The 26,451-nt window shown below is 36.7% G+C and overlaps 1 protein-coding gene across 3 annotated transcripts in view; it reads left to right on the top strand.

Moving 5' to 3' along the window:
- LOC150105228 (serine/threonine-protein kinase/endoribonuclease IRE1-like) overlaps positions 1–26,451 on the top strand; it is a 543,187-nt gene that overhangs the window by 326,144 nt on the left and 190,592 nt on the right. For all 3 annotated transcript variants that reach the window (XM_090396205.1, XM_090396206.1, XM_090396207.1), the window contains one exon: positions 24,768–24,858. In XM_090396205.1, the coding sequence (XP_090252331.1) occupies positions 24,768–24,858 (91 nt within the window). The remainder of the gene's footprint in view (positions 1–24,767; positions 24,859–26,451) is intronic.

Genomic DNA, 26,451 nt, shown 5'->3' on the forward strand with positions numbered 1-26,451 from the left:
TTTTTGTTGACCTCTCAGTTGGAGACAAGAAATTGAAGGTTGGGAACTTTGAGTTTTTCTTGCACAGCATGTCCTTGCCTGTCTTGGTTCTGAGGGAGTGGAGATACCTTAGTGTTCACTTCTCTCTCTCTCTCTCTCTCTGACAGGCCACTCCTCTTTCTCATCCACTCTAGGATTTTTTCCCTCCTCGCTCTGAAAAGTACCACTTCAACCTCAATAGAAGCTCTTTATTCTTTAGACTTTTACCTATGTTAGTCCTAGATAAAAGTCTCTCTATCTCAGCACTGTCCCAGATGGATGTAGTTGTTCAGTTATCAGTCCATTCTTGGTTACATCATCTTCATGATGTGCCATTAGCATTTATCCACACCACTATAAACTATGGAGGGCTTGAGATTCCCTCATTGCAATGTTTAGTACCAAGATTATGTCTATTCATATTACAGAAATTTTCTATCTTCACTTCAGATTTATGTAATTGCTGCCTCTAGGACTTCATGTGTTAAGGATGATTATATTGATGGATCTCTGGATGGGTGCTTAGTGGAAGGACACCAATTACAATTGCCTCATCCCAATAAAGGATATGCATTTAATGTTTCACTATTCGGTCGACAGAGCTACATTACAAGGATCTAAACATGTTTCCTCTCACCATCAATGGATCAAGGATGTGACTTGCTTCCTGCCTGGATTTGAGTATATAGGTTTAACTAGGACAAGAATCAGTAGTTTATCCACCTAAAAACTCTGGAAAGAAGTGTAGAACAGGTTGTCAGAGTATGGAAACTTTGGCTTGTGGTGTTGCCTGTTGTTATCAGATACATGGTGTGTATGTTAGAAGACAATGCAGTATTGAAGATTATAGAGAATAAAGAACAAAGGTTGGACAACAGAACCATTGTTGAAAGTTTCACTTGGTTATATTATAAATTAAAGATACCAAGTATATAATTTCTTGGTATCTTTAATTTATAATATAACCAAGTGAAAAACTTTTAACAACTATCTATCTCTAATCCAGAGTATTTTTAATAATAAGGTGTGACACCTTTTGGCAACTGATATATGGAAATATGACTTCTCCATTACTTCCACCTCAGTATCACTACTTCTGGGTCTGGCTCCCACTGATGAGACTCATCTGTCAAAAAAATTATGGTGGAAACTTCACTCAAAGATAAACCACCAGACACTTGCACAGAAAAAATGGATACCTCGATACCCATTGAAAGCATACCAACTGACCCTAACACATTTGATGTTTTGAACACTCTACCAGAGGAAGAGATGGACACTGGCCATCCATACGTCCCTAAAACAGTTGATAAATATAAATCTGACAAAGGTAAGCCCTCAACCTCTCGAAAACCAGACAAGTCAATAAAATCAAAACAATAGAAAATTTTTTACAATGGAATTGTCGTGGGATCCGCCAGAATGTTGACGATATCAAGATGTTGTTGCAGAAACACAAACCTTTCTGTTTCTGTCTACAGGAAACTTACTTAAGACTCAATGAGGACCGTACCTTTAGGAATTTCACTGTTGTACATAAGGATAGAACTGGAGATGGTCTTGCTCATGGAGGAGTAGCTATCTTAGTGGGCAGTCATACTCCTTCCCATCAGGTCCAACTTAATACTTCTCTGGAAGCGGTAATGATTTGCTTCTCTGTGGGATTTCTTATTACAGTATGTTCAATTTATTTACCACCAAATGCTGAGTTAAATGAAATTGATCTTGATAACCTTATCTCGCAACTGCCTGAACCCCTACTTTTGATGGGTGACTTTAACGGTCACAGTATTCTATGAGGTAGTGCCAACATTAATAGACGAGGCCGAATCATTGAAAAAATTCTTGATAATAATGACCTTTCCCTTCTAAATAATAAACTCAATACTTTCTTCCATATGCCTACCTGCTCATATTTTGCAATTGATCTTACAATCTGTTCCCTTTCCATTCTTCCACTGCTCATGTGGGATGTTGAACATATATGGAAGTGATCACTTTCCTGTTCTTTGTACAATGTCTTCACAGGAACCATGTTCACCCACATGGATACCTATATTGAAAATGGACCAGGCTGACTGGAGCACTTTCTCTCATCTTGCAAAATTTAATGCTGATGTCATCAGTCAAACACCTATCAATGAAGCTGTAAAATATATAACAGAATGCATTGTCCAGGCAGCAACAACCTCCATCCCATAAACATCATCTCGATTTCCAGTCTATCCAAAGCCTTGGTGGAACCCAGAATGTCAGGCAGCCAAAAAAGATCAACACAGAGCATGGAGCATATTTTGTAGATACCCCACCACATCAAATTTAATAACTTTCAAGCGTGCTCGAGCCAAAGCACGTTTTGTAAGATATCAGAGTCAAAAACAATCATGGATCCAATTTACATCAATTAATCAAATGACCAGTCCAAAAATTGTATGGAATAAAATCTGGAAAATGAAAAGCAGATATAGTACACATTGTTTGTCCACCTTAGACTATAATGGAAGTGTTCTTGCTGATTCCAAAGCTATTGCAGATACTTTGGGAGAAACGTTTGCTAAAATCTCAGCAACAGCTTCATATTCTCTGGAATTTTTAATACTGACAGAGCAGCAAGAGAAACAAAAGCTTAATTTTTCTACCGACATTCTTCAGCCATTTGTCAAGGAGGAACTAAAAAGAGCTCTCCTACAATCTCATCCTAGTGCAGTAGGACCTGATGACATCCATTATGAAATGATAAAACATCTACCATCATCTTCTATGATCTTCTTCTCTTATTATACAATAGAATACTTGCAGAGGAAGAGTTTCCAAATTCTTGGCATAAGTCAATTGTCATTGCTATCCCAAAACCAGGAAAAGATCCAACACAAGCAAATAATTATCGACCCACTGCTCTGACCAACTGTCTTTGTAAGATACTAGAGAAAATGGTTAATGCCAGACTTCTCTGGTATTTAGAAAGCAACAGTCTTCTTTCCAATACACAATGTGGTTTCTGTAGACATCAATCAACTTTAGACCATTTAGTTCGGTTAGAAACTTGTATAAGAGATGCATTTCTGAAGCGAGAACACCTTATCTTGGTTTTTATTTGACATGGAAAAAGCTTATGACACAACTTGGAGATATGGCATATTAAAAGACCTCTATAACCTAGGTCTCAAAGGACACCTTCCTATATTTTTTAAAAACTTTCTGTCCGGGCGAACCAGGAAAAGATCCAACACAAGCAAATAATTATCGACCCACTGCTTCTGACCAACTGTCTTTGTAAGATACTAGAGAAAATGGTTAATGCCAGACTTCTCTGGTATTTAGAAAGCAACAGTCTTCTTTCCAATACACAATGTGGTTTCTGTAGACATCGATCAACTTTAGACCATTTAGTTCGGTTAGAAACTTGTATAAGAGATGCATTTCTGAAGCGAGAACACCTTAGCTTGGTTTTTATTTGACATGGAAAAAGCTTATGGCACAACCTGGAGATATGGCATATTAAAAGACCTCTATAACCTAGGTCTCAAAGGACACCTTCCTATATTTTTTAAAAACTTTCTGTCCGGGCAAACTTTCCAAGTCAGAGTGGGAAGTACACTATCTCGACTATATCTTCAAGAACAAGGTGTTCCCCAAGGCTCTGTCTTAAGTGTAACCCTTTTTGCTATTAAAATCAACTCAATCATTGAACAGCTTCCCCCACTGTAGACAGTGCTCTATATGAAAAAATCCTTAATTTCGATGTTCAGTTCTGCTGGATTCCCAGCCACATCGGAATCAAAAGAAATGAGGCTGCAGATGCAGCTGCTAAATCAGCCCATACCTTCTCCACATACTATTTGACAGTTCCATATATAGACTACAGACAACTTATAAGATCAAAGCTAATTGCTCAGTGGGAGTTAACATGGCAAGAAACATCAACAAACAAATTATATAACATTAAACCTGAAATTAAACACTGGCATTCTAGTCAACGTACAAAGAGAAGAGAGGAGGTTGTCCTTGCTAGGCTCCGCATAGGTCACAGTCACCTTACGCATTCTCATTTACTGAGAGCTGATGACCCTCCCATATGTGAAAAATGCAACACATATCTCACTATTCATCATATTCTGGTAGATTGTCAAAAATTTACACGAAAGAGGAATGAAATTTTCACCTATCTAACCAAGCCATATACACTCAGGGAAATGCTAGCAGACTCAGGAAAATTGCATGATGTTTTTAATTTTTTAGAAAGAATTAATTTGTACAAACACATTTGACCATAAATTTGTTTATATGTAAATACTTTTTTTTTGCTTAACTTAACTTCTATACATATATATTATTCATTAGGTTAAATTTGACCAATTATGTATTACCATGGGCCTTGATCTTGTATATTTGTATCACCCTGCTGTAATTTTGTTAATATGTAAATACCATAATGCTAAACTTAAATTTTATGCATCAATGCTGTATAATAATTCCTTTCTGACTAAGTATTAGTATAATAATGTTTGTTGTAATCTTACTAGATGTTGACACTGCTTTCCTTGACTTGTTTTGTATATACATATGTTAACCTATAGTTATCTATTTATGTACTGCTGAAACCTCTGCAGTAATTTTGTTTATATGTAGATACTGCATTACTTAACATACATTTTGTGTATGCATCTTATTTACTACTTTATTTTTTGAATAATCATGTAGTGCTGTAGGACATCTTACCTGTTTGTGTACTTTCTAGTAATTCTGTTTTTATGTATTCTAAATTCTGTTTATACTGCATTGCTAAATTTAATTTTCATCCATGCATATTATATAAAATCTCTTTTTGCCTATTTTTGTACTGCTGTAAAGGCATCTATTATAATTTTACATATATGTAGATACTGCATTCCTTGGCTTAGCGTTTCATATATTATGTATTAACTTATATTGTTAACTATTTTTGCACTACTGTAATAACCTCTGACCTTGTGTGTTGCTGTGCCCTCTGCAGCAGTTCTGTTTACCTAGAGATGCTGCTTTGTGAAACTAGATTCTTGTACAGACATATTGTTTACAATTTTCTGTAAATGCTAATGTTGTAACCTTTAGTATGGCACAGTATGACCTTTGCAGTTTTTGTGCCAAATAAACTATAAACCAACCAACCAACCCGCTGATGAGACCTCATTAAAGGTTGAAACCGGTCTGGGTAGTCACCCTTCCTTTAATGCATAATATTATACATGTCTGCAAGGAGATGTGCTTTGCATTATGGGATACTGAGGCAAGTGATGAGAACTTATACCACCTTTGCCACGAGCTGCCCCAGTCCTGAAAGATGCTTCAGGCACAAACTTTGTTTGCTTACACTTGGATAATGGATTAAAACAAGTATATAATTTCTTGGTATCTTTAATTTAACAATAGAACCCTACTTACTACAGGACTTACATTGGATCAAAGAGCAGAGATAAGTTAGTCATTTTCAAGAAAGAAGTTGTGGGTGCTGTTGATACCCTCCATCATGTGAAAGCTACCTGCTGTGCTGAAAACCAAGACTTGGTGCAACTGTATCCTCTAAAGGTGTATGGTGTCAGCAAAGGTATATACACTTACTAAGCTTTGAACTCTCTCTAGCTGATTTCAAGATACTTACTCTCTTTGCATCTCTTGCAGGGCACACTGACATGACTTACCATATCCTCAGGTTTGAAATTTGATAGCACGGGATATTGTTGGGAGCTTATTCCTCTTCTGGTCCTACATGTTGGACCATAGTATGTAATACTGTTTTCAGTGCAAAGTTAGGAAAATAATATCAACTTTCAGTAATGGTGTTAGTTTCACACTAGGCAGTATCTCTCACCCAAAGACAATCACAAACATGCCTACAGTATAATTTTAGCCAACAGCCTGTTGTTTGGATAGCAAATATGCTAACTACTGGGCCAACCAGGCTGGAATCATTATACAGGATACACTGTTTACTCTGTGTAATGTCACATTTATACTATTAAGTTTATAGTGTTTCTCTTGGCATCTTATCATGTACCTTTTCCATATCTATCATATTACTGTACTGTGTTGAGCAACTTTTCTCTTGATAGTTTATCATATGCCTTTTTCAGATCTGGTCTTCTCACCCTCTTTTTTGCCAAAGAGAAGAGGGTGTTTTCCAAGTTACTCTTCCACAAGTCTTCCTAGCCTCTTCTGAAGTATCTTTTAATAAATCTTATCTTCACCTGGAACATGGTAAATTCCTTCTGCTTTACTTCTAACTACCTGACTTATAATGTAAGTATTGGCTATATATTACTCTCTGTAATCTCCCATACAACTGTAGTGTTACAGCTTTCCTCTTGCATCCTTTCTCAGATCTACAAAGCTAATATGGATCTTTGTTTGTGTTACTGTCATTTCTCCTGACTACCCCTATTTTGTTTAAATTCAACTTATTATTATGTTGGTATCTCCATGAAATCAAAAGACTCATTCCACTCATTCACAAACTCTCCAAGCAAAGCACCTAGTCTGCACACCTGTACCAACTGCACATCCTACTACTCATATATTGAAAAATTTGCTTTGTGTCAATCTTATAGAATCCCTTTAATACCTTATAAGTTTCTATCATGACCCCTCTCCTCCTCCTGTCAGCCAAACTATGCAACTCACACACCTCAAATATCTGTCTTATAGGGATCATTCCACAGATCTATCACCAACTTGGTCACTCATCTATGAATCCTCTCTACTACCTCCTGCTCTCTAAGAAACCCAGGTGACCATATGTGTGCACAGTAGTCATGTGGCCAAATCATAGCCTTATAAAGAGGGATAATAATATGTTCTCTATCTTTACTTGTCAATGTGTTCAACATCCTCTGTGCTATTTTGCAAACCCCTTGCAATATGTCCTCAAACATCAAATCTTTATCCATAATCATCTCAAAATCCCTAGTCTTGTGAATTTCCTATAATCCAGTGCCATCAACATGAGACAAAGTATGGGGGTCATCAAAAAGTATCCCTGTTTAAGTCCTTGTGGAGCATCACACAGTGATTCAAATGCTGAGAAACTTTGCAGGAATACATTGTGCGTCATGCAGAAGTGATATCTGAGAAAAAAAAAATAGTTCTGAATGTTGTGAACACCCAAATGCATGGAATTTACACATCATGCAACTAGGCAGGTGCCAGGAAGGTTTAAAAAGATGAACATGGAATTTTTCCCTTCGTTCTAGTTGTTACTACCATCCATAGTGATGACACAAACCTTTCCCCAATGTACTTTACTCATGAAGCTGAACTACCTAAACAATTGCAATGCTGTTGCTTCACTCCAAATTTTGTCACCTGAACAAATGCTAATAAGATCCACTATCTCCTTGTCCTCTGTGATGAATGGTTACTCTTTTTGAAGAAAAGGGATTGTTGAAAATTAGACCTTGCAGTTGTCACAAACCAATCAGTTCACAACAGGTGAATGAAGTTGCTGCTACCATTGTGGAGCAGGCCATGAATAACAGCTATATGGATGCTGCGTGGCTTTGGATGATTTTGTGAGGAGATGAGTCTCACTTTCACCTGAACAGAGCTGTGAATACCCACAATTTCTGGATATGGGCTATGCAAAACCCACATGCAATTCAGCAAATGCTTTACATTCACCCAAAGTTACTCTTTGGTGCTGGTTTTTAACTTTGTATATTATTGGACCATTCTTCTTTGAGGATATTCACCAGTCAGGTCCTGTGACCTGCTCAGTTACAGCCGAGAGGTATTGTGATAAACTGTGAAAAATTGTGAAAAAAAAGAGGTATCGTGATAAGAGGCAATATGATAAACAATTTTGTTGTGCCACAGCTGTAGAAGTATCTGTGCATGGATTGAGTAATTTTGATGAGGGATGGAGTCCCTCCACATGTTAGTCGATCCATAATAGGAGGTTCTTCGAGAACATTTCACAGAAGCCAGAGTGATCAGCATTGCATGTCCCACTACATGGCTGCCTCGTTCACCTGATCTGACCCCTATAACTTCTGGTTCTAGTGATTTCTCAAAGACTGGGTTTATCAGGATCATCCTGATGACATGACAGCATAATGCAGCAAATGCATATCAGTCCAAACAAGCTGCATTCTGCTGTTGAACACACTGTGCAAAGGATATAGTTTATGGCATACCGGGAAGGGCAGTGCATTGAACAGTACAGCCCTTGAATGCATAATGGAAGTGAATAAAAATGTGTTATTTAGGCTTGTCGCTTTTCTCCTTCTTACACACACACACATACACCAAAATTACTATATCTGCATTTGGTACATCACACAGCACCCCCTGGTAGTGAATTTTCGATTTTTTTTTATATTCCTTCAGATGTTGCATGATGCACAACATATTCTTGGTTGAACAGCGGGAAGGAGTGATGACAAGAGGCCATCCCTGGAAGTTACGAAAGGAAACTGTGAGCAAGAGGGTAAGGAGTGGTTTCTTTGTGTGGAGGGTGGTTGAGCCGTGGAATGCATTGCCTGATGGAGTGGTGGGAGCGAGAACGGTCAGTGAGTTTAAAGAGTGGTATGATAGACTTTGTGTTTCTCAGGGGGGGGACCTCCCCTCGATGAGTCTTGACGGGGGGGGCATAGCCCCCCTAGTTAATAAATGAAATATATAAATAATAACGGGAACATTTTCACCTTGCCAACACTCAACACTGATGTGATATGGGTTCCAAATTTCTTATTTCGGAGATATATATTACAAAGTTTTGTAATAAAAATTTCTGCTACAATGAAGTTTGGCAGAATCAACAATATTATTACTACCTACTTTCTGTTTCTCGTGTGGGAGAAAAACGGTAAAATGTCACTCTTATAATTATATGAGATGTTATAATGGCAAAAATAGTAAGAAAAAAGTCATTTGCACTTTCTCTTCAAAACACAAAGAAAGAACATTGTAAATTCAGCCAGTGGAAAAGAAAATACTACATATTTTTCTCCTGTTATCTGATTTTTTTTCTTGTAGTACAAAGAGGAATGTTATATGCAGTGATTTGTAGTACAAATCACTGCATATAACATGAAGTCTGCAGGAGGGAAAAAAATCTGGAAATTGGTTACATTATAACAAATAGAGAAATCATGTCAGAAAAATTATTCACGTAAGATTCTAATCTCAGCAGACAAAACATTTTCTTCTAGATTAGATATCTAAAGTAACTGAACCTTTGCTACTATTTTACACTAAAATGATTGGGTATGTTCCCCAAGTGATTTACGTTTGTAACCGCTGTCTTGCGAATGATTTATGAAATAAATTATCTGAAATATCCGCAGATTGATTAGGTCTATACCCCCCCCCCCCCAAAAAAAAGAAGATTATGAAACGCATATGCACCTTTTCTTTGAAAATAATTCAAATCCCCTTTTTCAAGATAATTGTATGATTTAATTTCTAATTTTTGATAATAAAAGTGAAACTGATCATTATAAATTAAGCAATTATTTTCGCATAAATAATGTATAAGCATGTAAACGAAATATCAGTATTTCTGTTAGGGTATAGGTAATCAACAATTGAAAAGGAAACAAGACATTCTTGACATATTCTGCACTACAGCCTGAGGCACTTTAGCACTGAGAGTAATAAGCCTTCAACATTTCCTCCAGCTAAGAGGATATTACCAAGTATTTAGAAGGCGTAGATTATTTCAGAAATAGCTTTCAGCAGCAGAAGAAGTAATATTTAGATTTTTTTAAAGAAAAACAAACACAAATAATACTACTGAACTTTCTTTTGTGTGGTATGCATATAAACAATTTTGCATGGTGAAAATATAGCATATTATTTCTAAAATTTCACATAATTTCAGCGGACAGTAAAACAGCTGGTTTTAGATTGCAAATAAATAGAACAGAATTAGAAGCTTCACGATACAATCTGATTGCCGTATATCTTTTGTCAAAATGGTAAAATGAAGTAATTGATTTTGTATGCTGTCTAGAAAAGCTTTCAAACCTGTATAGAAATTTAGAGTAGTTATGCAATTCAGTTCCAGGAGAGAATAAGGAGGGGGGGAAAGCATTAGAAAATCTTCAAAATGAGCAAAAATGTTGAATCATTCCGTATATGATATTTTTCACATTATATTTTCAACATATCTACGAGGTTATGCACTAGATATTATCGTAATATGCTTAATACAAATAAATAAATAAATGACGAAGGCGAAGAATCACTGCTAAAATATCATTGGATATAAATTTTTGATACCAAAAAGACACGATCGGAAACCGAGTAATGCAATTTAGCATTTTAACATTTTTTTTTAATTTTGTCTTTATGAATAACAAAAAATCGTTTCTAAATCTGAAATGTGATTATCCATATAATGCTATTTCGCTAGAAACGAAAGAAAAAGGACATATTTATTTCAATAAATATTATTTAAAAATATAAATATTTGACATAATATTTTCAAAGCAAACATTTGAAAATTCGAAAAAAAATTATTCAATTATTATATGTAAAGTGAAAGAATAATCAGTGCAACACTTCCGGTGCACTGATTTGTAGAATAAAATACACCAAATTTACTATCACTAAATAGATTCATTGCAAAAGCTGATCAGTGGTCATTTCAGGATTGATTTTTTTCACATATGTGAAATTCGTTTCAATTTTTGGGAAGAGACACAATAAATCATTTTAGAGGCAAGAAAGGTCAAATAACTTAGGACAGTAAATGAAATTCTAAGCAACACAATAGACGTAGGGGGAGGGGACACAAAGGTCACTCAGCAACAGTTAATCCACTAATGGCTATAGAATAGCCGTAACGAGATTAACGGCAGAGGGAGGTAATGGCATGATAAAAGGTAGAATGCCGACGAAGTTTTGATCCATGAAAAAAAGCTAGGGAGTGTTGAATATTTCATCCACACTGGCCGGTTGGGAGGTTAAACAAGAATATAATTTCTTGGCATCTTTAATTTATTAGAAGAGCGATGGTAAATGAAGGTGATGCAGAGATTCTGCAGGAAGACTTAAATTGACTAACAGTATGGGAATAGGTAAATGGCTGCCAGTTTAATGTGACCAAGTATAAGGTGATATACTTTGGAGAGAGATCACAAGCTGTGTAGTATATTGATGGAACTGAATTGTAGAAAATTGATGAGGCCAGGGACTTGGGGGATAATGGTGGAACTGTGGACAGTTCATGTTTAAAGGCCATATTGCGAAGGTAGCAAAAACAGCACATCAGATTACATGGTTGTTGAAGAACATACTAACAATCATGGAGAGAAGTTATTCTTTCCTTATATAAGGCTCTAATAAGATCACATCTTATTAGAGCCATGTGTGCAGATCTGGGTACCTGGATTATGTGGGAATGAAGTAGTGGAGAGGATCCAGAAGCAAGTAACAAAGATTGTTGCAGGCCTAAATGCTCTCTATTAGAATAGATTAATAGTTTATATGTTATAAAGGGATTTTATAGAATTGACACTGAAGACTTTTTTCACTGCATGGCAGGAAAGGAGAGAACGTGGAGTCACCCATGGAAATTGGGTAAGAGCATTGTTAGCCCAATGTTTGGACTAGGTTTTTTTTGCTAGGAGGGGCGATGAGTGGGTGGAATGGGTTGCCAGAGATGATTGTGAGTACTTCGTCCGTGAATGAGTTTAAGGAGAGGTATGATAGGTGCTGTGTGAATAATAGAACTTCTGCAACAAGTCTTCTGACTCCATGGAGAGATATCTGTATGATAATAATAATAATATTCTGTCTGATGTCTTTGCAAAATCCAACAGAATCATTTTGTAGCCATTTCCTTTTTCAAATTATGCCATCACTTTATCATAAAATGTGAATAATTAACTAAGAAGGCAAGACCCACCTTTTACAAAGCTGTGCTGCTTCATATAGAATATCATATTCCTATCAACCCATTCCAATATTTACCTTTAATCAACTTTCCAATACTTTAACCACCACTCCAGGTGTACTAATTGGTCTGTAATTTGCTAATTCTGTCTTGGATCTACTATACATTTATGTAATGCAACATTGCTAGAACTGAAACTTAGATTAAACAACTTCATCAGAACACTGCCTGAATACAGAATTTCACATTTATATTTTTCAATATGTTGAATACCTCCAGTTCATCTATCTCAGTTCCCATATTAGTCAGTCTCATCAGTAACTGCAACGTCTCCTCCTGGATGGTACATTGTTCCTTCTTCTTCAGTCACTTTCCTGTCATCAGCACCAAGTATGGTTATCCTTCCATAACCATTCTTTCTCTTACTTGCTACACAGTAAAAAAAAACTATTTTGGGTTTACTTTAGCCTGCTTAGTCAATTTTGTCTCAATCTGATTTAGCTTTCCTCATACTAGTTGCTATTCTTGCCTGCATTTGCTCATGACCCTCCTGATCACCTTTTTGTTTATATTTTTTTCAACTTTGTTTTTTTTCACCTCCTGCTTTATATCAGTACTGATCCACTTAATCCCTGTTCTGATATTGCCTCTCTCAAACAATCCCTGACCACTTCCTATGCACTACTGATATTCACTGATACTTCTTATGCTATGGCACTGCTCCAAAAACTGCCACCTATGTTTTTCAAAATCACCAGCTTTATAGTTCCACATAAGCCCTTTCTAACTGAGAATTGCACATGTTGAGCAACCTTCCAGAATAAGACTGAACCCTCACTTCTTTGATTGAAGGTAGAGTTTCTACTGTAGTTATGGATAGATCTTCTAATGTTGCAATGTTATTACCAGATTCAACACTCTTAAATTACTGGTCCCTTCCATCACATGCTGTTTCAGGTAATTATCCATTAGTAACTTTATAAATTTCACATCCATCTTGCCATGTGCTCTTTCCTCCTTCCAGTCTCTATCCCTAGTTGAAGTATCCCATTTAATTGCTCAGCTTGCAGTCATTGTGCCAATCTGCTGGTGTATGTCATTACAGACTTCTTCTTGATCTCCAGATCTTATAGCAGTAATCTACTATATATTTTTTCCTATTGGTCTTTATCTCACTCAAATGAGCAATATCCCTGAGATCTACAAGTCTCCTTAACTTTATTACCTTCTGTATTCCTTGCAGAGAGATATTAAATTTCTTCAACTATCACTAATAATATGCCCTCTCCCCCTGCCATATTCCCTCTATCTTCCCTGAAAATATCTCTTACATTCTATCCCTGTAACTACATCATTCTCTGTCAGCCAGGTCTTGCTGATGACTATAATTTTTGCCCAAGTTGACCTGACCAGTGCCAGAAGCTCCTCTCCTTTATTTCTGATACTTCTGGCATTTATATGCATGCATTTCAATATCTCTTTGGGCCTACAATTACACTTGCATAATGTCGTTACCATCCCCTTCAGATTCAAAACCTGAGAAACTGCATTCATCTGTTCATAGTCAGTTCTGCACTCATGCTCATTTGTCCCAGAGGTGGCCAGACACATGCATGATTGCATCACCTCTAATATCTTGTTTCCCTGGTTTTGCACTTCCAAACTCTCTTTCTCCAAACATATACTTCTAAAACCATTCAAATGTATTCCATCAGACATATATGTCATTTCAGCCCTCAAATTCACTCCATACATCTATAAACTTTTTCTTCTTCTTCAGAGCCTTTTTTTTTTAAATTCTGTCCTATCATGCCAAGGCAGCAGACTCACAATCTTTAGTTTCATATTCATAATTTTTACTACTTTCAACAGCTCTTTCATATCTTTGTTCATTGCATATTTCTCACCTTTCAAATAATTTGTGCCTGCCAATTATGTAATTTTTTCATTTCTACCTTTTGCAGACTAACTTTACTAACATCCTGTCTTCACACCTGGGAAACATGTTTTCATCACTTTCTCATTAAGTACATCTCTTATCATCAAATACTGTACTTTCTCTTTACTCCCAGTTTCTTGCACTTTTATACTTTTCCCATTTACATTTTCTTCTGTTCATCCTCCTGCTGTACCAAGCATGAATTGTTTGGTACAGCATCCAGTCATTTAAGCATTTTTTTTTCTTCATATAAAGGAGTCTGCATAATCATGGTATTTCTTCCTGCACTGTCACCTCATCATCCACTTTATAGAACCTCTGTAGCTCAGTCAATATAGACAAAGCCCTTTGGTCAGAAAGACCTGGGTTCGATTCCCATCCATGATGTGAGGAACCTTTATCTGGACTCTTTTGACTAAAGATGAGTTAGCCATCTCATACAGAAGTAGAGGGTTTTTTCATCCAGAAACTTGGGTTTTTTTGTTCCTCAGAACAGGCAAACTGGTTCGTAAACACATGATCTACAGTCATAAAATGCATACTAAATCAGTCAGGAGGGCTCAACTAGTACTAAGATGGGGCAGGGGGGACATCGTATGAATAAATAAAATCCACCTCATTACTTTCATATACATTTCCTTCATACTCCCATTCATATTTCACATACTTTTCTTATGCTTTACATAAACTTTTTATATGCATACATACATTCACTGCTTCCACTATATTCTCTACATCACTTTCACAAGAAAATACTACCAATAATGTTTAGCAATATTGTGAATATTTACTAAAATATAATGGCTCATCTGTTCTTCAGGTTTCTCTTCCACAGTTCTTCTTACCCTATAGTATGTTTTTCATGAATCTTACCTGGAACTCAGAAGGGGAAATAAGGCAGTGTAGAACTTTTATTGGTGATTATGACAAGCTTAGAAGACAGCAAGAAGCATTAGCGTAGTATATGAATCTGCAAAGGTAGGATATAGTGCATACAGAAATAGTCAAGGATAAAGAGAGAGGAGATAGCACATGAGCAGTATAAGCCACAGCATGAAGGGTGACTGGTATGATATGGAAAAGAAAATCAGATTATCAGAGGAAATTAATCAAACAGGTCAAAGGAAATCCCAGGTAGTACCTTCATTATGTAGGGAGTAAAAGGATATATAATGTGGAAGAATAACTTTAACAAAAGCTGATAGAAAGGAGGTTGCAGAAGAAGATGAAATAGTTGAATTAATAAATGATCACTTTGCAAGGTCTTCTAGAAAGAAATATTTGAAAGATGCTTGATAGGAACTGATTTGGAATAGCTAGGTGTATCGGAGGTGCTCGTGATATTCCAGAATCCTAATATGAATGTTGCCATGGGATTAGAATAAAATATCATCCTACGTATTATGAGAATGTGAGAATTGGCTTTGCCTCTTACTAGGCTATTTTAGTTATGTCTTAGTTCTGATAAGATCCCAAGGGAGTGGAAGGAAGGCAAAATGATTCATTTGCATAATGGAGACTCACAGAGCTAGTGAATTATTAACGATTTATTATCTCTGGAGTAGTGATAAATATATTAGAGAAGTTGGTGAAAGTCACAATTCAGAAATGCTATTAATAAGAATTTGATACTGTGTGGTAGTGGGGGCAGCATGGCTCTATGAAGGGTAGCTTATGGCTTCAATAGAATGACAGTAAGAGAGCCTTAAATAGAGTAACAGTTAAGTTGAATAAAAGAAATAGCCAGAAAATGATCTTGATGGATTTTGCAAGGCATTTGACTTGACATGCTTTCATTTTTTCTACAATGATGTTTGTGTATTTGACTGTACAGTTCACCTCTAAAAGCTGCTCAACCTTGATTCGTTTTAAAACTTTCTTACACACTCTTCTTTTCAATATATGAAATTCCATTTTATTTTGCTCAAAACTAAATAGCGATCACTTCATATTTTAAGTCCTCTGTATGCTCTTTTGTCTTGAACCAGTGGGGAAAACATTGCTATCAGCTATAACATAGTAGTCAATGAGACTTTTCTTATTTCTTGCATCTTCTCTCCATGAGAATTTGTGCACATTTTTATGTTGGAACATGGTGCTAGTAATAAACAATCCATGTCCTGTACAGAAATGCAGTAAAAATGTATCATTATTATTAGCTTTGCACTTTTCTCCAAATTTTCCTAAAACATATTTATATGTCTGATAATGATTTCCAATCTGCTGTTTAGATCTCCAATGAGAACCAACTTTTCCTTTTTAATTGAACCTGCTGCCTTTCCTAATGCATCAAAGCATTCCTCCAATTCTTCCTTGGTAGAAATTAAGAATGTTGTTGGACCATAAAACACAAATAAGTCTCATTGTACAGTTCCTCATTCTGATATTTGCCCACATCACTCTACTAGATATTGCCTGCCATTCAAGTATATTATCCTCATATTTAGTATTGAATACTATAGCTACTCTCTCTTTTCCTGATTGTTATTGTCTGAATGTAACATTTTCTGTTTGTCAGATAGATCTCACCTGTTTTTGTCTTCTTTGTTTCAGCCATGACGATCAGGTACTTATCCAATTCTTCTGCTAGTTCCACTTCTTTTCAATTGATGCTTCTTATGTTGATAGTATCTGGACACAAATCCCAGAACATGCCCCGAGTTGGGGCATGTTCTGGGATTTGTGCCAGTAGCTGACTTTCACTGTTTTCCTGGTTTCCTGATGAAAACAACGGGAGCCTTGTTTAACTTAGGTGATGGCCCAGCTGGCATGAAATTCTGTCATGCTGTACCATTATTTTACATTGTGGTTTAAGCCAATAAGAATACAATTTGGTCAGTTAAATTTCAAATTGTCAGCCTATCCTTGTTCTTTCAGTATCCAGATATATACCTAACAGAGTGCATCATGAGAAGGTGGGGATTGGACATTAGGTCACAAGCGCTGGTTGGTGCTCTGCATTCCTTTAAAGGCTATGTGGAGATCTCCTCCCAGTTATACAGCTTTTACCCAAAGCACCCTTGCCATATACCTATACTCTCCAACATGTTTTGTTAAGTTATCCAACAGTACTTCTGTACTATAGCAATGAAGACAGTCAGACATTTGCTATTCAATTGGCAAGAGCAAGATTTTAAGTGTAAGACAAAGACTTATTACAAGAGCACATTAACTGAAAATCTTGGATATTTATTCTAGAAACTCAGGTTTTTACATTTTGTAAAACTGGCTACGCGACTTGTGTAATAGCACTCCCAGTTTCTGCATCATTAGTCATAACATTAATGATATGCAGCCTGAAGAAATGTGCAAGATACTATGATAGTTCTACATGGTTTACATAATTACTAACTTCCTATCTAAAATTTTCCTCCAAATAAGTCTATTATTTAGAGGAATCCAATATTTTTGTATCTTATATTCTGATCTTCTAAGGCACTTCTCACTGAATCAATCTGTAAATTATGATTTTAGATTGTTCCTATGATCAAACACTGGTTTTGCTAACCATTCCTCATTCTATTTTCTGATTGAGTGTCACCTTACAATAACTATTATTATTGTTTATATGGAGGTACTCCATGGAATCAAAAGACTGATCGCAGGAGACCCACTCTATCTCTTAACACAATACCGATCATACATCTCCTTAAACCTATTCACTGTTGAGGGACTCACAACCACCTCTAGCAATCCATTCCACTCATTCACCACTCTACATGTAAAGAACCTAGTTGCACATCCTTACTAAGCACACTCTTCAACAACTTTCAAGTGTGACCCCTTGTTTTCTCCTTATTCCCTGTGTATTGAAAAATTTCTTTTGTGTCAACCTTATAGACTCCCTTTACTGTCAGCTAAACTCTACAATCCACACACTGTCAATCCATCTTCATAGGGAACATTCCACAGACCTGTCAACAGCTTGATCACCTGTCTCTAAAACCTCTCCCGATCTCCAAGAAACACACAACCACCTCTAGCAATCCATTCCACTCATTCACCACTCTACATGTAAAGAACCTAGTTGCACATCCTTACTAAGCACACTCTTCGACAACTTTCAAGTGTGACCCCTTGTTTTCTCCTTATTCCCTGTGTATTGAAAAATTTTTTTTGTGTCAACCTTATAGACTCCCTTTACTGTCAGCTAAACTCTACAATCCACACACTGTCAATCCATCTTCATAGGGAACATTCCACAGACCTGTCAACAGCTTGATCACCTGTCTCTAAAACCTCTCCCGATCTCCAAGAAACACAGGTGACCAAAACTGTGCACAGTACTCAACATTTGGCTGAATCATAGTCTTATATAGAGGGATAATAATCTCCCTGTGTTTACTGGTCAGTATGTTCTTCAGCATCCAAGTTATCCTCTGAGCTACATGGGTGTACTGAAAAGTTGTGATAATTCCAAATTTCTTCAAAACCTCTGATATGTCTTCATATATATCCTAAAAGAAAAAGAACAAATGACCAACTGGAGACAGAATAGTTATGTCTTTAATTGAAACACCTCTGACACTATAATCAAATCTAATACTCTTTGACCTCAAGTTCCTTCTGTCATATGCTGCTTGAGGAAGTTTTCTTGCAACAGCTCAATAAATTCAGTTTCATTCTTGTTAGATTTTACTGTTACCCAATCAATATTTGGATAATTAAAGTCTCCTATTATGATTACTCTTTTCACACCCATCATCTCTATTTGGCGATGCATTTCTTCACTACAACTGATCCACGAGGTCTGTGACAACACCCCACTATGTAATTGATCTTGTTAGATTCCACCTCACACCAAATGGCTTCAAACTCACTGCCACATGAAATACTTTTAGTAGTGCTACAATCATAGTTCTCAACTCTAACTGGATTCAAGTCATCCGATATTATTAGCAGCACGCCCATCCTCTTTATCCTTCCTAAAGATACTGTACCCTTTACACTCGATACCAGTTCTGATTCTGATAGCCAGGTCTCACTAATGCCTACAATCTGAGGTCCCAACATATTGACCAAACTCTGCCCCTTTGTTTCTGATATCAATATTTTCACACCCATCATCTTTATCTGGTGATGCATTACTTCATCAACTGATCCACCAGGTCTGTAACAACACCCCACTATGTAATTGATCTTGATAGATTCCACGTCACACCAGATGGCTTCAAATTCACTGCCCTATGAAATACTGTTACTAGACTGCAATCATAGGTCTCAACACTAACTGGATTCAAGTCATCCGATATCATTAGCAGCACTCCCCCTCCTCAAAGGATGATATGAATAGACTGACAGTGTGGACAATATGTGGACGAGGCTTGATTAATGCCTTATACAGTGGCATCATAACCTCTTTATTTCTGCACATCAGGGTTCTCCACATCATTGCCATTATCCAGTGTGACATCTCCACTACTTGTGCACTGTGGATCCTGAATTTCAGGTCATTGTCCACCACCACTTCCAGATCTCTCATCTCCTCTACCTCCTTTAAAGTTTTCCCACCAAATGTATGCGTTGCATTCCATTATTGCTTACCAAATTTCAAAACCTCACACTTCAAAATATTGAACTGATAGTTCCACTTACCTGCCCATTCATTCAATCTATTCAAGTTTTCTTGTAAGGCCATAATATCTGCTTAACTCTGCATTGCTCTCCCCAATCAATCTGCAATCAGCTGCATTTCACCAGTTAAACCAATCCCAATATCATTAATATACAAATTTAACAACAATTGTCCCAAAACTGACCTCTGCAGCACATCACTAGTGACCTTCCTCTTTCGAGATACTGCACCCATATATATAACTTTCTGATTCCTATCTGACAGCCAGTCTCTGAACCACTCAGAAGTCTGTTATCCAATCCCAAATTTAATTTATTTAACAGCATGTCATGTGATGTTCTATCAAAAGCTGTTGCAAAATCCAAGTACACCACTGTATATTCATCTCCCCTGTCTAAGGTATTTGTTGCCTTGTTATAGTACATAAGTAAGTTAGTAAAAGATATCTCCCTTTAACAAACCCATGCTGATAACCACAGAGAATAATGCTGTTATCAACCCATTTCTGTATCCTACTTCTCACCAATCTCTCTCTCTCTCCCTAGTACCTTCACCACAACTCAAGATATACAGATTGGTCTATAATTTGTGTTTCCTAGGAGGGACCTACCTTGATGAGTCTTGATAGACTTGTGTTTCTTAGAAAGGACCTCCCACGATGATTCTTTTGACTCCATGGAGGCCTGAATAATAATGATAATAATAATTTGTAGCCACAGCCTTATCATCAGCTTTATGCAGTGGAACAAGTTTACCTTCTTTTCACTCCCTTGGAACCTGTGCTGTTGTAAGACTTATTAAACAGGCATGCCAATGCTAGTGCCATTTCCCTTAAGGCATGTGGTGATATGTCAAAAAATCCTATTGCCTTATTGGCAGCAAGATTATTTATTTTCTCAAATACCTCCTGCTCACTCACAATTAAACCATCCTCTCCTATATCCTCTACACTGAATTTCTTATGATTTCATCCTGATAAGAATGAAACACCCTTATATATTAATCACATTACCATTCTGCCATTTTCATCCATTAACATCATCTTACCATAATCATTGTTCTTTCTACTTGCCACATATCTAAGAAACTTTTTTTTTTTTTGCCTGATTTGCTAATTTCTGCTCATACTGCGCTTATGTTGTCCTTACTGAGTCACTCTCCTGACTTGCTTTTTATACTTTTTATGTAACTGATTACCATTATTTGTCTTGTACTGCCTCCAAAGTGCCTTCCTCTTCTTCCATATTTCATGCTTAATCCCCTCATTCATCCATTTTACACCTTACTTATTCAGTTTTGATCTTCAGAATACATTCATACATTGATGCTGATATGTATTTCTTTGTCATTTCTCAAGAAGCATTTATTTCCTTAACTTTTATTTTATTTCATTTATTTATTTATTTCCTTTCTTAACTAAACTCCTCATTCCATACTATAACTCCAAGCTATCTCTTAAGCTTTTCATAATCACCAGTCTTGTACCTCCTCATGTATCCTTTCCTCACAGAAGTCTTCAGCTAGCCACAACCAAGGTGATCATTTCATTTTCACTCTCACCTGCTGGAAAGTGTGAAACCCCACTCACAATTATATCCCATGATGAAATGATGAGATCCAAAACTCTCGATCCTCATGTGCCCTCCTTTACATGCTGCTTTATATTTAATTTTCCTTATTCTCAAATGCTATCTCTTCAGTTCAGTCTATACCACCATAGTTAAAATAACCTTAATAATCACCCTTCCTTTGTTCACTAACCCAAGTTCTTTATAAATTTCTTCATCACACCCTTCTCCACATTCCCTGACCTCTAGCAACATCCAACTAAATATCTCTTCCTGTCAACTTCCACCTCACACCACACTGTCTCATATCCATTTTCACTATTTCCCTCTTTCATGCCTACCTTATGTGGACATAATTCCCCTGCTATCAACATCAGCACACCCCTTCCTTCTTGCCTTTTCTATCCGTGCGAAAAACACTGTACCCTTCCATTTCAATTCCTGTCAGGACATCATCTTTATTCAACCATGTTTCACTTATTCCAATGATTTGGGGGTGAATAAGGTCAATAAATGAAACCATTTCATCTCCTTTATTTCTGATGCTCCTGGCATTTGTAAATAAACACAGCAGTTTACTTTTAGGTCTATAACCAGCTGTACCCAAGCCACTTGTTGGTTGTGATTTCCCCACACCTACCCTTGTCCAATTACCTTTAAAACCACTTACAACATATGTCTGCTCAGTCTCAACTACCCCACTCACATCCCAATCTATTCCATTTCTATGCTGATCATCCATGCCATGTCTATCTGTCCACCTGGGCTCTCACCATTTCCCTGTTCCTCTTGCATTCCCATTCTCTCTCTCTTTATCTTTCATACTACTACTATTTCCATTGCCAAGCACTTCTTTCTCTTCAATACTACTCCTTATTTTTCACTATATTTTTTACTTCTGATCTCTTGCGTGCATCACACACTGCACTTCCATCTAGCAACAGTTTCTCCAGTTCATTCACTCCAAAGCCATTGAAATGCATTCCATCAAGTGTGTATAATTCATTCTTTCCTCAAATACATGTCATACATCCACAAACTGCACTCCCTTTTCCTCAAACAGCGCCAGTAGCATACCATTCATGAATCTGGCTCTCTGTCATTGTCATGCCTTGACAACACACTAACAACCTTTCCCACTATACTGCTATCTATAATCTCCTGATAGGTCTACATTCTTCTTATGTCCACTTAAATGATTTATCCCCTCAACAACTACTAATTCTCTTGTTCATTTCCTCCTCGTGTCCAAAGCATGAATTCTCTTGCTCATTCTCTCTCTTGGATAGCAGACCTTAGGGACTTTCTGATTAACCATTCCTCTAATAATGGAATCTCCATATACTGCTATTCTCATATCACTCATCACCTCTTTTACCCTTTTTTTTTTTGTTAAATTCTATTCTTTTGCATGCTTTCATTTGTTTCATCTAATATCACTTCACATATTAGTCTTTTTCATTTTGAATAACTGTTTCATCAAATCTTGCATTCTGACAATTTTACTCTTTGTCAGTCCCATAGCCTTACTACCTCTCATTCTGTCATACCTTATTTCTTTTTCCTCATCTATACTTCTCTTCGCTTCTACATTCTTGTGTTCTTTGCACTCTACCTCACTAGCTTTCATTCCCATTTCTCTTTCGTTCATTTACACTAACTTTCATTCCTTGAGTTTGTTTCACATTCATTAATTCATTGTCTTACAAAATATTGCACTTCCTACAAATCCACACTTTCTCTCATCTCCCAATGAGAGAAAGCGTGGATTTGTACACAAACATTTCGCACACATGCATATTACACTCATGACAATGAACCATTCATGAAAAATCCATGTCATTAATAGCACTCAATTTTTGCGATGCTCGCCTAGTTGCACCGATCGATTGTCTACGTGGTGGACCTTGTGAATACTGTCATTGTGTTCCTTTCAAATAAGGTAGGATTTCAAAAATGTCCCCAAGGCCCAAAATCACACAAACACACTAAGTTGTCAAAAATAAACAATAGTATACTAAAATTCAAGTAATATCGCCAATTATTATGCAAAATACACATCTTTTCCTGAGCTCTTTACTAACACTACACACATTGTGGCCTCTTCATATTCGTATTATTAGTATTCAAGTAATAAGAAAAACTGATCTAAGATGGTTTTTTGTTCTTTTGAACAGAATGGCCAATAAAAAATTAGCAAAATAGTTGTAAAATAGAAATATCACTCATAAAATCTAGACCAAAAATACAAATGAGTTATGGTAAGAAGTGTAACTCAAATAGGTCAGTCAATCTCAGAAAGAGAAAAGAAAAAGCACTTCTGATAGGTAATTTGTAGTTACTGAAAGTTTATTTTTCACTTGGTTAGACTATAATAAATTTAGTTTAATCCTTTATCCAAGTGTGAGCAAACAAAGTTTGCACCTGAAAGCATCTTCAGGACTGGGGTAAGGTGGTACAACACCGGGAAACTCATTGCAAAGGTGGAGCAAGCTAACATCACTCCTATCTCAGTATCTCCCATAATGCAAAACACATCTCCTTGCAGATATGTATAATGTTATTCATTAAGGGAAGGCCACTACCCAGACTAGTTTCGACCTTTATTGAGGTCTATTCAGTGGGAGCCAGGCCCAAGTGGAGATACCAGGCAGAAGCATTAGCAAGGTCATCTCTATCTATAGGAGTTGCCAAACGGTGTGCACCTTTTTATTAAATTTCTCTGGATCTAGAGAAAGATGTTGAAAGTTTATTTTTCACTTGGTTAGACTATAATAAATTTAGTTTAATCCTTTACCCAAGTGTGAACAAACATATCCACAAGGAGATGTGTTTTGCATTATGGGAGATACTGAGATAGGAGTGATGTTAGCTTGCTCCACCTTTGCAACGAGTTGCCCAATGTTGTACCACCTTACCGCAGTCCTGAAGATGCTCACACTTGGATAAAGGATTAAACTAAATTTATTATAGTCTAACCAAGTGAAAAATAAACTTTCAACATCTTTCTCTAGATCCAGAGTAATTTAATAAAAAGGTGGCACACCGTTTGGCAACTCCTATAGGTAGAGATGACCTTGCTAATGCTTCTGCCTGGTTTCTCCATTTGGGCCTGGCTCCCACTGAAGAGACCTCAATAAAGGTCGAAACTAGTCTGGGTAGTGGCTCTTCCTTTAATGCATAATATTATACATATCTGCAAGGAGATGTGTTTTGCATTATGGGAGATACTGAGATAGGAGTGATGTTATCTTGCTCCACCTTTGCAACGAGTTGCCCGGTGTTTTACCACCTTACCCCAGTCCTGAAGATGCTTTCAGGTGCAAACTTTGTTTGCTCACACTTGGATAAAGGATTAAACTAAATTTATTATAATTTGTAGTTACATCTTGTTATGCCATTAGGTTATATGAATAGATAGAAATTGCTCATTATCAGACATCTTGTCTGTGTCTTTTGATAATCATATCATTAAATATTGACTCCTTGTTTCTTATATTGGTTTTACATTCATGGATTAGTAATTTCTGGATTTTTTTTTTTTTTCCAAATTAAGTAAGTGAAATTTACTAAGAAGTGAATCAGTAAAACAGACCTATATGCACAAACATATTAAAAATACTTTATCTTCAGATATTTATATAAATGTCTAACTATCATTATAATTTGAAGAATGACTTATTTTCACTATTCGTTAATTTTAAGAATGAAATGTCATCTTACATTTATAACATGACTGTATCTTTAATATGTCTCAATTTAAGCTTTTTTTATATTGGTTATGGCTTTCAGAATCATCTGAAGGATACATAAGAGTTAATAAGATTTTGTTTAATCCAAAAGATGTTCTTGGACATGGGTGTGAAGGAACACTTGTTTATAGGTGTGTATTACCAAGAATTATTTCTTTGATTGGCTTATTCTCATTAATTATTTATTTATGAGAGACATGCTCTAAGGCAGTAACTTGGTAGTTTTCAGAATTACATGAGTAGAAGTATCCAGAAGAGGGTAGGCAATCTACTTAAATACCTGACCATCTTTCACAGACTTCCTTCAATCTAATCTTGTTTAGACTTTCTAATCTAATCTTGTATGGATACTTAAATGTTTATTATCACTCATTTTGAAGTTTAATGGAGAAAACACGCACCTCGAGATAATAACTTCAAAATGAGTTTCTTCAATCACTTTCTCTCATATTGTAGGTATTTTCATGGGTGTTCCACTAAATCAGTAACCTTCATTCCTCTACCTCCTCTCTGCATGTTGAAATGCAAACAGCTGCTGGTCAGTATACCAGCTTCAAACTTATGGAAGCAACTTTTCATCCTCCTATTGAATTCTTTCCTTCTTTTCTTTAACTGTGACTCTATGCAATGAGACTGAATCTTTTTATATATGTCTGACCTGCCCACCCACACACACACATACGAAAGTTCGCAAGACCTATAACATCAGTGCCATGTGTGGACAAGAAATGGGTGTCGTTAAGCAGCAGCTCTTGTTCTGTGTTTGGACAGAAGTGGAGAATAATAATAATGTTTCATTCATCTGAGCACTGTTTGTGAAAGTATCTATAGAACAAGCATAAGGTAAAAACAGAATCTCTATCAGACTGAAGTGGATCTGTGAGTGAGGGATAATTAATGAGCTGGATTGCCTCTTATGGAGGACATCAATCAGTCTTAGAAAGAACTTTAATGCACTATCCCCAAATGTGTGATCAATATTCTGTGAATGGATAGATTTCGAATTCGTATAGAGTTAGCAGCTGTAGAGGTGTGAAGGTCTTGAGCAGAAAAGTATATGTTTCTTGGCAGCTGCAGAGGCTATGGCTGAGATGGGTTTGCTGCAGGGAAAGTTGGAGGTGTATGTCAGTCCAACTAAGGAAATCTGATCATGGTTGGATATCTGGGTATTATCAAAAGTCAGGAAAGGGATGCGAGATTTTTCTTGTGAGAAATTGGACAGGACTGAGTTTTGGTGGCATTAAAGTCTAGAAGGTTGTCCTTACCCCCATTGAAATATGGCTAGTACCTAGTCTAGCCGTAAATACTCTTACAACTTGAACAACGCATAAACCTTTAATCTATCAGTAAATCATTTGCAACTTTTAGCAGATACAAACCACATGTACAACGTGCATATAGCAGCACTCATTGTTTAATATGCCCCCCTTTTGCCTTCACAAGCACCCAAAGTCTGAGAGGCCACGTATCAATGGCAGCATGCACAACATCCGACAGAAACCTGTCGCTGGTCACTCCAAATCCATCTTCAGGCTGGCATTACTGGGGTGCTGTTTCTTGCAGGCTGCTCTCTCAAGTTCCGACCACAATTTGAAGTCCAGTGGATTCAGATCAGGACTTTAAGATCAGGCAGTGATATGTGGTTGAGCACATTTGCCTCCAACCATTGTTGTGCAGCCCTTGCATTATATACAGGGGCTGAGTCCTTTTGGAAGGTCCCCTGC

Source organism: Typopeltis vanoorti, chromosome 7 (genome assembly GCF_054136105.1).
Source record: "Typopeltis vanoorti isolate ZY-2024b chromosome 7, IOZ_Tvanoo_1.0, whole genome shotgun sequence".
Lineage (NCBI taxonomy): Eukaryota > Metazoa > Arthropoda > Arachnida > Uropygi > Thelyphonidae > Typopeltis > Typopeltis vanoorti.